Genomic DNA, 12153 nt, shown 5'->3' with positions numbered 1-12153 from the left:
AAGGAAGAATGAAAATCACAGAGAGAAGGGCACAGATAGCCGAAAGCAGGAGCCAACAGTTGAGAGAGGGAGAGAGAATGCCCAAGTGCTTATCGTCGGCGATTCTAACATAAGCAGGTGCCAGCAAGATATCTTGGAACGTGTAAAGGGTGATAAGCGAGTGTTAGTTGCATCCTTCCCAGGGAGGACAATGAGGGCAGTGTTGAAAGAGAGTAAAGATAGGTTGTTGAAGAATTCCGCAGAGCGCAGTATGGTAATAGTAGCCGCGGGGCTAAACGATGTCCTAAATGGTGACGCTGCAGGAGTGGTGAAGAGTTTAGCTAAGGGAGTTGACGAGATCAGGGAGATAACACAGCAAGCGCAGATAATTCTATGCACAGTACCGGAGGTGCTAGGATCGAACGGAAAGATGGAAAAGGACGTGGTGACAGTTAATCAGGGCATAAGAAAGGTAAGCCTAGAGAAGCGTTTCGAAGTGGTTGAGGTAAATAGGGAGGTGCATAAAGGAGGCTTTGGTAGGGCTTTTCAGCGAGATGGCATTCATTTTAACAGCAGGGTGGGAGCAGAGATCTGCAGCGAATGGCAGGCAGGGCTGTAGCTTTTTTAGGGGGTCCGCGAGGACTCCGTTCACAGAGGTAGTTAGAAGTGAAGCAGAACAAAGTGTAATAACAGAGACTGAGCTCCAAAAAATGGCAAGGAGGAGGTCGAGAAAGATAAGTACAAAAAAAAGAAATTTAGTACTAGGATCAGCTACATAAACATGCAAGGAGGTAGAAAAAGAGCGAAATGGCTAGAGATAGAACAGCAGTTGAAGGATGACAAAATAGGTGTGTACGCTCTTTGCGAGACTCACCTCAGGGATCTAGAAGATCCGCCGTTTATAGAAGGCTACGTCTGGGAAGGGTGCAACAGAACGAGAACGGAAAAAAAGGGTGGAGGGTTAGGTATGTTGATACACCAGGGAACAAATTGGCAAAGAATAAACTCATCTTGTAAAGAACATATCTGCGTATCAGGAACAATTTCCGGCATAAGTATATGGCTAGGGGTAGTTTATTTAGGAACAGGACATCAATGCAGGCAAGAAAACATGGATCTTGTTGAATGTCTCAGTGCCAATATAAGCCAGTATGGAGACGGTGCCAATATTATTCTACTGGGCGACATGAACGGCCACATCGACGATTTGGACGGATACACGGATTGTAACGGCAAGCTAATGCTAGATTTCTGTGAGCGACACGATCTAGTTATAGGAAATAGAGAAACAAAATGTGAAGGCCAAATCACGTGGGAATTCCGCAACAGGCAGACGACCATTGACTACTGCCTAATGTCGGAGGGAATTTATAGCAAGGTCACAAAAATGGAAATAGACGATGAAGGGGGGGTGTAGTCTGGGAAGTGATCATAAACGTATTAGTCTGCAGATGGGGCCCTTGAAGAAAAGAGAAATGGAACTTAGAAAAAACGTAAACGCGAAATTAAGCGACTATGAAATAGCGCAGATAGTAGCAGACATAAAGGAAGCAATAGAGACAACCCCCATGGAAGACTGGGATTATGAACAGGTAGAACTACTCATAAGGAGGAAAATTCAGGAGGTTAAAGTAGCAAACCGCTGGAATGGAAAGAGGAAGTCACGGAGGTGGTGGAATAAGGAAATCAGGGAAGCTATTGAACAATGACGGGCTGCTTCAAGAGAACACCGAGGGGCAAAGAAAGCACAGTTATCTCAGGAGAAAATCGACCAAAAATGGGAATCATATCGACAAAAGAAACTTGAGGTACAGGCCCTCGTCCAAAGTGAAACGAAGCAGTCCACCGATCGCTGGATGGCTGATATACACGATGCCTCTAGAGGCGGAGAGAGAAAATTCTGGAACCATATAAGCTGGCTAGGGAAGAAGAATCAAAGAAAACAGGATTGGATTCAAGATAACGAGGGAAATGGTTTAAAAGGAGTCAACGCAGTGAACTACATTACTTCAGTTATAGCCGAGTCATTTAAGAGCGACGGCAGGGTAATCTCCGCAAATCAGGAAGCAACACAAAGTAGCAGAATACAAAGCAGCTTAGAACTGACCAATCTAAACTGGAAAAAGGCAGAAAACAATATTCCTAAAAACACATCTACAGGAATAGATGGAATTCCGATCAAGCTGATTAATGAACTTGGTCCAAAAAAGTACGGAAACGTTGTTAAAAGCTTTGGAAACAGTCATAACGAATAAGCAAATTCCGGACAGCTGGCGGCAGAGTAAAATGAATTTAATTTGCAAAGGGAAAGGAGAAAGGATGCGCATAAAATCCTACAGGCCGATTACCATAACATCTGTTATGTACAGGTTGGCCATGCAGGCGGTGAAATTAAAGGTGCAAGCATGGGTAGAAAGTAACAAGATACTCGGAGAAGTTCAGAACGGCTTTAGAAATGGTAGGCGCTTAGATTATAGCCCGTTCGTGCTTACCCAATGCTTCGAAATATCTAGAGTGGAAAATAGACCTTTCTATTTGGTCTTCCTGGACATAAACGGGGCGTACGACAACGTAAACAGGGAACTCCTGCGAAACATATTAAAAGAAGGTATCGGTTATGAGATAATAAAGTTCCTACAGGAAATATACCGAGATAACAAAGTAGAAATTACATGGGAAGGGATGAAAAGTACGGAGGATGTCAAAGTATGCAAAGGATTAAGACAAGGCTGTCCTCTGTCACCGGTGCTGTTCATGCTTTATATGATAAACCTGGAACGGAGGATACAAGCAAGTAACCTAGGTTTTAACCTGTCATATAGATTAGGTGGAAAGGTGGTAGAGCAGCGCCTCCCCGATTTGATATATGCAGGCGATATTGTGCTGCTAGCGGAGAGTCTGGAAGAATTACAAACTCCAGTTAAGTATTGCGGAGACGAAGGGGACGCTCTAGGCTTCAGTTTTAGTGCAGTTAAGTCGGGTCTGATGATTTTCAACAGCTCAACTGATTAGGGTTTAAAATACAAGCCCTTGAAATACCCAGAGTAGCAGAATATAAATATCTGGGGGTATGGGTAAATGAAGGATTGGCATACTTCGGAAAGCATCAGCAGTCGCTTAAGGCCAAAGGGCGAAGAAATGCCGGGATAATGAAGCATAGCGCATTGTGGGGATACAATAGGTATGAGGGTTTGAGGGGTATTTGGAAAGGAATTATTGGGCCCGACTTACTTTCGGAAATGCAGTTTTGTGCCTAAAATCAGAGGTACAGCCGACATTAGAATTAAATCAGAGAGCCGTTGGACTATTAGCACTAGGTGCCCACGGCAAAACTACAAATGAGGCGGTACAGGGAGATATGGGCTGGGCATCTTTCGAAGTACGGGAAGCTCAGAGTAAAATATTATATGAGGAACGCCTGAGGAAATTGGACAGTAACAGATGGGCAGCCAAAGTATTTAAATATCTATACTTAAAAGCGTTGACTCACATTGGAGGAAAACAACTAGGAAACTAACTAGTAAGTATGCTAGTTACCAAGACGGAGAAATAATGAGCGGTAAGCAACAGGTGAAAAACACAGAAGGTAAAAATTGGATAAATTTGATGGAAAAGAAACAGAGTGTGGAATTATACCGAAAGTGGAAAAGGCAGATCAGGAAGGAAGCTTTCTCCGATAAATCAAGAGGCAGTGCCCTACTTTTGAAGCTAGATCAGTTTGCCTTAGAACACGCAGCTATAAAATGATTTAGCAATGAAGATGACGCATGCGCTGTATATGGTAACTCCAGTGAAACAATTGACCATATTATACTCGGATGTAATGGTATTCATCCGGAGGTTGATGCAGGCGCAGTCACTGTTCCTGAAGCTCTGGAGTTTAGAGATACCAGTGGCAGGGTGAATAAACCGGCGTTGGAAGCTCGCAAAAAACGACTGGAAGATTGGTGGCTTAAAAGCAGAGAAGTGACATAATGTTAGTAATGTAGAAACAAAACTTTAATAAATATAATGATGGTATAGTTAACCAATATAAAAAATAATTAGGCTGATAGCTGCTGATAGCTACTGCTACCACCCCGTTTCAAAGAGGACGCTCCTATATTCCATCCATCCATCCATACAGAGCCAGTAGCAGGCCCATGCATTTTCTTTTCCTTCTTCCTACACTCGCAAATCTACCTGCTTCATTCACATTAAAGCAGTGTATCCCCTCTAGCATACAATTATTTTCAGTAATTTTTCCTGCGCAAAGCATTAAACTGAAGAAGTACTTACCTGGTATGGCCTGCCCACTATGGTTCTCCATAATCATCATCATCATCAGCAGCAGCATGACTATACCCACTGCACGGGAAGGCCTCGCCCATATTGCTTCAATTAACCCGGTTCTGTGCTAGCTGCATCCACTTGAGCCCTGAGAACTTCTTAATCTCATTCGCCCACCTAACTTTCTGCCGCCCCCTGCTACGCTTTCCTTCCCTTGGAATCCTGTTTGTTACCCCAAGCGACCATCGGTTATCCTCTCGTCCCACTACATGTCCTGCCCATGCCCATTTTTTCTTCTTGATTGCCACTAGAATGTAAGTAACTTGAGGTATTTCTCTGACCCACTCGGTACGCTTCCTATCTCTTAATGTTACCTCTACCATTTTTCGTTCCATAGCCTTCTGAGTTGTCCTCAGCTTAAGTAGAATCCTCTCGGTTAGCCTCCCCGTTTCAGCCCCATAGGTAAGTACAGGTAAGATGCAACTGTTGTATAGTTTCCTCTTGACCGATACCGGTAAGCTGCTAATCATAATCTGCGAGTGCTTGCCAAATGCGCTCCATCCCAATCTTATTATTGCGAAGCAATACTACTTTAGCTACCACCTCAGCCCGTCGAAAGGCGCGGCGGCGGCAGCAACGCTTGACTTTTAGCGTGACCTGGCTGTGTGACGTCATACCATCTGTGTAAGAGGGGGGCTCAACTCGCGCCATCGCCTTGCGCGGTGGCAGTTCCGGCCTGACTCCGCTCCTCTCGTGAAGCCATGAGATGCCGCCAACAGTAAAAGCGCTTAGGCAGGCTGCAAAGAGGAAGCAAGAGCGAGAAGAACGGCTTTCCAAGCGACGAGCGCAAGAAGCAGCTAGGCGGAAAAGGCGGTCAATGTCTTCGGTGGCAGAATCAACGACAGAAGCAGGAGATGAAGGTACGAATTTGTCCGATAGTTTGGAACGTGCATCTACTAGCAGCACTACCAGTTCGGAACGATGGAACGCTAGCAGACGACAACGAAGTGCCCAAGAAACACCGGAAAAGCGACAACAGCGACTAGAGAAGGAACGTGTGTATCGAGAGAAGTACAGTGAACAGCGAAGAAAACGGCGTGCTGAAGAGACACCCGATCAATGAGATAAACGCTTGGAGAAAGCACGGGTAAACCATAGCTAAACATAGTACAGTCAAGCGTCACCATAGCTATAACAGCAAGCATAATCGGAGCCTTACCAGGGTGAACATAGCACAGTCAAGCATCACCACAAGCGGTAATATAGTAGTACCACGTATTGCTTCGCAATCACCAAGCTTAACCAAGCTAAGCCACAGCCAATTTTTTATTCTTGTTATTTCCTTTTCATGGTCCGGATCTGCGGCTACTACCTGTCCTAAGTAGACATATTCGCCTACTACTTCCAGTGCTTCGCTGCCTAACCTAAACTGCTGTTCCTTCCCGAGGCTGTTGAACTTTACCTATAGTCTTCTGCATATTGATTTTCATGACCACCTTTCTACTTTTCCTGTCTAGGTTATCAATCATTATTTGCAGTTCATCCCCCGAGTTGCTTAGCAAGGCAATGTCATCAGCAAATCGCAGATTACTGAGTTACTCTCCATCTTCCTTTATCCCGAACTGCTCCCATTCCGAGTCTCTGAACACTTCCTCTAAGCAAGCTTTGAATAGTACTGCGGAGATCGTGTCTCTTTGCCTAACACCTTTCTTTATGGGGATCTTGTTACTTTCTTTATGCAGAGCTATGGTTGCTGTGCAGCCGTAATATTGTCCTGATTCTATTAGCGATTATCTTAGTAAATACCTTATACGTAACAGACAGTAAGCTGATTGGTGTGTAATATTTAAGGTCCTTAGTGTCCCCTTTCTTATGAATGAGGATAATGTTGGCATTCTTCCATGGTTCCGGTACCGTTGATGACACCAGGCGCTGCGTATTCAGGGTTGCCAGTGTTTATAGTAGGATATCCCCCCCGTCCTTCAACAAATCTGTAATTATCTGATTCTCTCCAGCTGACTTCCCCCTTTTCATAGTTTCTAAAGCTTTCTTGACCTCGTCCTTCGTCACTGGTGGAACGTCTGCCTGTTTTTCCCTAGCACAATCTCATTACAGTCCCGACTACTTTGGCTGCTGTGGAGATCTGTATAGAACTCCTCGGCTACTTTGACTATCATGTCCATATTCGTGGTGACGTTGCCCGCCTTGTCCCTTAGCGCATGTATCTGGTTTTTGCCTATGCCCAAATTCTTCTTTACCGCTTTAAGGCCTCCCCCGTTTTTTACAGCATGCTCAATTTTCTCCATGTTATACTTCCTTATATCGGCCACCTTGCGCTTATTGATTAGCTTTGATATCTCGGCCAATTCTATCTGGTCTGTTAGATTGAAAGCTTTCATTCTGTGGCGTTTTTAATCAAATCTTTCATCTCAGACAGCTTACCGGTATCCTCTCTAACTATCCTACCGCCTACTTCTAGAGCTCACTTAGTAATGATGTCTCTGAAATTATTGTTCATGCTTCTAGGGTAATGTCGCCATCCTCGGTTAGAGCTGAATATCTATTCTGTAGCGAGATCCTCAACTCTTCTGCCCTCCCACTCACCGCTAATTCATTGATGATTTCTTTCTTACTAATTTGTTGCGTTCCTTCTTCAGATTTAGGCTAATTCGGGACCTCACCATCCTGTGGTCACTTCATCGCACTTTCCCGATTACCTCTACATCTTGCATAAGGGCGGGGATTGAATACAGTATGAAGTCAATTTCACTTTTAGTCTCCCCGTTAGGACTTTTCTATGTCCATTTCCGGTTCTTCCGTTTGCTGAAAAAGGTATTCATGATTCTTAACTTATTACGCCCTGCAAACTCAACTAGTAACTCCCCCCTGCTATTCCTAGAACCAATGCCATAGTCACCTACTGCCTGATCACCCGCCTGCTTTTACAGTGGCACTGAAGTCGCCCATTAATACAGTATATTGGGTCTTTAGTTTTCGCATTGCCGATTCTACATCTTCATAGAAGCTTTCAACTGCCTGGTCATCATAACTACATGTAGGTGCATACGCCTGTACAACCTTCAGTTTATACCGCTTATTAAGCCTAATTACGATGCCGGCCACCCTCTCATTAATACTATAATATTCATCTATATTACCCGCTATATACTTATTGACAATGAAACCTACTCCTAGTTCTCGCCTCTCCGGTAAACCTTGATAACACATAGATGCACATCCTTCAGTACAGTATGTATGCGCCTCATTCGGCCTCCTAACCTCACTAAGCCCTATGGCATCCCATTTCATACCCTCAAGTTCCTCTAACAGCACTGCTGAACTAGCTTCACTAGCTAGGTTTCTAGCGTTAAACGTTGGCAGGGTCAGTTTCCAATGGTGGCCTGTCCAGCGGAGCCAGGAATTCTTAGCACCCCCTGCTGCGGCACAGGTCTGACCGCCGCCGTGGTCAGTTGTTCGGCAGCCGCTGGTGACTGAGTGCCGGGGTTTTATGGAACTAATCATGAGAGGTTGCGGCCAATTAGTGCACCAGGGTGGCCACCTCCTGTTCTAGTGAGGCAGTGCGTTACCGGAGGTATACACCGGCCTCAGGTCGCACCCCGAACCTGTTTATGCAATTCCATCGACACGCGGATTTTTTTATTATCCGGTGGAGAATTGCGTGGAACTGGGATTTGAGCCCCGGTCCTCTTGCATGCGAGGCGGGTGTTCTACCGCTACGCCACAGCTGCACTCCTTCCCCCCTCCCCCCTGATTCATCGCCCCCAAATCATTCAATCATTGTGATTTTAAGGCGAAATTCTTTAATGGCTCATACTCCTGGCCATGAGCCTGTCCGTGTGGCCACAAGAAGTCTCACACTTGGCGAGATTCCGCTAGATACAGCGAGATTGCGACGTCACCACCTGGCAGCGTCATCGGCCATGACGCCCGGGATCGTGAAATGCGCATCATAATTCTCCTTGTACTAAGAGGAAGCTAGTTAAAAATGAATAAATAAACCCTGTCTCCACCGGGAATCGAATCTTCATTTCATAGATTCCCTGCCGAGCGCTTTGACCAACTGCGCAATGTCTGGGATCGTGAAACGCACATCATAATTGTCCTTGTCTGCCATGAGGATGATAATAGCGGGATTTCATGAGTGATGGGTATAGCACCTTCCCTTTCCTGTAAATCAATTATAGAACGCAGGTGAACTTTGATGCGTTCAACAGAATGCTGGTTGTGCGCGACAAGGGGCGTCCGATCACGAGTGGTCGATATCCAAGCTAGGAGAATCAGTGAGCTGACCCGAGATAGCGGACGTGTCTTCCACGGGCTGCGCCACTTTCGGTCATTTTGGGCAATCATCGACTCGACGTAGTTCAATTTTGTGTCGAATTGACGGAACGTATCGAGAGGACCACAGGAATACCAGTTTTTCCCAGGTGGGACTCTTTTTTCCGAATTTTCCGGACATTTTATGTTCGGTGGACTAGGCAGCGAAGCTAGGCCTAACGCGGTCTAAACTCGCGGCTGCCCGGAGTCGCGGAGGCACCGTCTGGGACCCACCCCTTGCCTCGCGAAGGCGAATAAAGCTAGCAAAATGGAAGTTGTTGCAGGAAGGCCGATCTATTCGGAGGAATTGAAGCACCTGGCCAAAGGCATAATGCCTCGAAACCTTGAAAACTGTATTTGTTGTTTTTTAACAGCCGCCGGCATACCGCCTTATCACTCTGATTCTGGATCGAGTATCAGTTCTGTATTCTTTGTTCGTTAATGCTCGATGTCGGGAGTCGCACCTTTATCAGTTCCGTTGTAGCGCAAGACACACCGAGATCTGTCTCGAAGATTCTGGCCACTCGTGTGTCTTTCTAGTATGTTCCAGCTTGTGCTGGTAGCAGTTTGCGATGTTATCTAGATTGTTCTGTGCATCTTCTAAATCGAGCGTTGGCGAGTGTGACGAGCATTCTTTGTTCGACGGTCGACGAGCACGTTGCTATCGCCGTCGTCGAACTGCCTTCAGTGACGCCTACTCCGGCGGCCCCCGGATCCAACTCGTCCTCGGAGTCCCCGTTGCCAGGTACAGGGCCCAGGCGCCACGCTTCCAGCTGTGGTGTCCGGGGCTAGGGCAGCCATGGACCTGCCGCCTCCAGTCCAGCGACCTACGAAAGCGCAATGCTTTCAGTTCACCCTACCGGAGCCTGCTCCGGCGGACGACTTAATTGATGCACTCGAGGCGGTCGTCGGTGTCGGGGGTCTGCAGTACCTGCAGCACCTCGGCGGAACAAAGTTCCTAGCTGCCGTCTCGTCGATGGCTCAAGCAACTAAGATGGTAGCGGCGGGCACAATCCTCGTCGCTGGAAAGCAAGTACCACTGGCGCAAATGGCTGCTCCAGTGGTTTACGTGACGGTGTTCCGTCTACCCCCGTTAGTGAGCGACGACTCCCTCGCCGCCGCTCTAAGTCCGTACGGCAAGGTCCGCGCTGTTACCGAGCCTGTTTTCAAGGGAAAGAGTCATGTGCGTAACGGAGCGAGGCTGGTAAAGCTGGACATGCTCCGGGCACCACCCAACTTCATCACTGTCGCTGGGCACCGTGCGATGCTGGAGTATCGTGGGATGAAGCGAGTGTGCTCCAAGTGCGGCGCAGAGGGCCATTTTGGTGCTTCCTGCACCGCGGCACGTTGTGGCCGCTGCTCCACGTACGGCCACGAGACAGAGGCGTGCCAAGCAGCGTGTAAACGGTGCGGCGGTAACCACGTGACCAAGGACTGCGTGATGCCGCGCTCGTATGCGGCCGCTGCTACGCCTGATACCATGTCGCACCAAGGTGGAAACGCCGCCGTGACAGTCCCCTCGGTAGTGTCAAGTAAAACCCCCACTACACATTCTGAGGGCGAACTGGACAGGGCGTCCACCGCCGCCCAGTCGCCGGAATCCGACGTCAGGAGCTCGGAAGTTACGTCCGACGACGAGTCGTCGCGTGTGTCCTTCTCGTCAGTGACTGACTCGGACGCGTCGTACCTTCCCGCCACACCGACATACGAGGGTGCGGTTCTGAACGCACCCATTACGAAGGAGAGCGCTCTGCTCGAGGCCTATTCGGAGTCGGCGGCTTTCCCCTCCCCTGGAGCTACCGTGCATGCCCAGTCGGAAGACTACAGCCATGAATCCCAGCTTCCCAGAACACCTAGTCCCCTGCCCGGGTCGTTGCGCGAGTTGGGCGCAAGTGCTCCCAAGACCCAACGCACAATTGTGCGGAAAACATTACTTTTGGATGGCGCTGACGAAACAAAGCGCCAGCACTCGGCATCGGATGGTGGAGCAAGCGTGACGACGCCCTCGGCTCCAAAAAAAAGCCGAAGACCGCTGAGAACGACGCACCGATGGACGTCTCGTTTTCCGAGACGTGAGTGCTATGGCGCCACTCTTCAAGGTGACAGGCCGTGACGGCCAACCTCATCCTTTCCCGCTTTGCGGTGGCCGAAGCGCCGCTACCTTGGCGCTCCACCCCAGCCACTGCTATCTTATCGGGGCTACGGCTTCGCCGGCGCCGGTGGTGAACGATGGACGGTGCGTGCGGTGCAGTGTGTGTTGGTTCGAGTGTGACTGTGTGCTTTTTTCCATAGCCACTCGCTCTGACGGGACGTTTCGCCGCTGCCGCGTCGTCGTCGAGCTAACAGCCGGAACCTCAGCGGGGACCTGTGGGACACCGTCATGCCTTTCCATGGCGCCGACGCAGGGTGCACTCGCAAACTTGGTCCGCAGAACTATATCGTGAGTCCTTCGCCGTTTTGTTTGTTCTCCAGCTGCGTTTCTTTGCTGTTTTGGTTTCATTCACTCATTTGTTATGATGGCTAGGTTTCGCTTTCTTACTTTTAACGTGCAAGGGTTCCGTAATCCCGATAAGCAGCGGCAAGTGCTACACCTTGCACGTTTGTATCAAGTTGATGCTTTGTTCTTGCAGGAATGCAATTTTCGTACACCTGCAGATGTCATTTCCTTTCGTTCTTATTTTAATGTTGATGCCTTTTTTTCTCTGACGGACACGCGGTTTTGCGGCGTGGGTGTCGTTTTTCATAACCCTACATTCAGATCGAGTGCTCACTGCACATTCGGTCTCGACGGTCGCTTGATTGCGGTGGACGTTTTTTTGGACAGCCGGAGAACTCGTTTCGTCAACGTTTACGCGCCGGTCACGCGTAGTTTGACGAACGAGTTCTTCAAATCCATTGCGCCACATTTTTTGGATGATGTTCCACACGTCCTGCTTGGAGACTTTAACTGTGTTTTGGACTCATGGCGCGACATCAGGGGGCCCGGACAGGGCGCGTCACATTGTCATGCAAAAGAACTGGGGAAGCTTGTCCGCTCCCTGTGCCTTCAGGACACATGGGTCGCACTACATGGGGACAATTTTGTGGCAACGCGCACTAGGGGTCGGAGTGCTAGCCGGCTAGACCGAGTTTATGTCCCCTCTACCCTGCTGGCCAATTTGCTTGAGTGTGAGGTGCTGCCCTTTCCTGCAGCGGTCGGAAATATTAGCGACCATCTCCCAGCAATGGTCACTCTACAGGGGGCGCCTGGACGCTCCAACAGCCCACTAATGTGGCGAATGGACGCATCCATACTGCATGATGATGAGTGCATTACTACGATCCGCGCGGAACTGCGGGCATTGGTAGCGGATGTGACTGACTTGACTCCCACAGGCTGGGATACCCTCAAGTCACGATGGCGAGACGTTCTCGTGCTCACGGGGAAAGCGCGGCGCGTCCGTGTTACTACGGCGCTTAACGACGTCCTCAGACGTATGCGGATTGTACGCGATGGCGGCGAGTTAACTTTCGCAATGAGAGAGTATCTTGACACACTGTGCATTCGGTTTTATCGCATCCTTGAGA

General features: G+C 48.5%; 1 protein-coding gene across 1 annotated transcript; it reads left to right on the top strand.

Moving 5' to 3' along the window:
- Nucleotides 1-9213: 9213 nt before the first annotated feature.
- LOC146187509 (uncharacterized) lies at nucleotides 9214-10929 on the top strand. Its single transcript, XM_084608221.1, has 2 exons — nucleotides 9214-10504; nucleotides 10879-10929. Exons 1-2 carry the CDS (start codon nucleotides 9386-9388, stop codon nucleotides 10927-10929), a joined length of 1170 nt encoding a protein of 389 aa, XP_084464347.1. The 5' UTR covers nucleotides 9214-9385.
- The last annotated feature ends 1224 nt before the right edge of the window (nucleotides 10930-12153 follow it).

The sequence above is a fragment of the Amblyomma maculatum genome, chromosome 6 (genome assembly GCF_055883805.1).
Source record: "Amblyomma maculatum isolate TAMU_Amacu chromosome 6, ASM5588380v1, whole genome shotgun sequence".
NCBI classification, from domain to species: domain Eukaryota; kingdom Metazoa; phylum Arthropoda; class Arachnida; order Ixodida; family Ixodidae; genus Amblyomma; species Amblyomma maculatum.
This window is presented reverse-complemented; position numbering and strand designations above follow the sequence as displayed.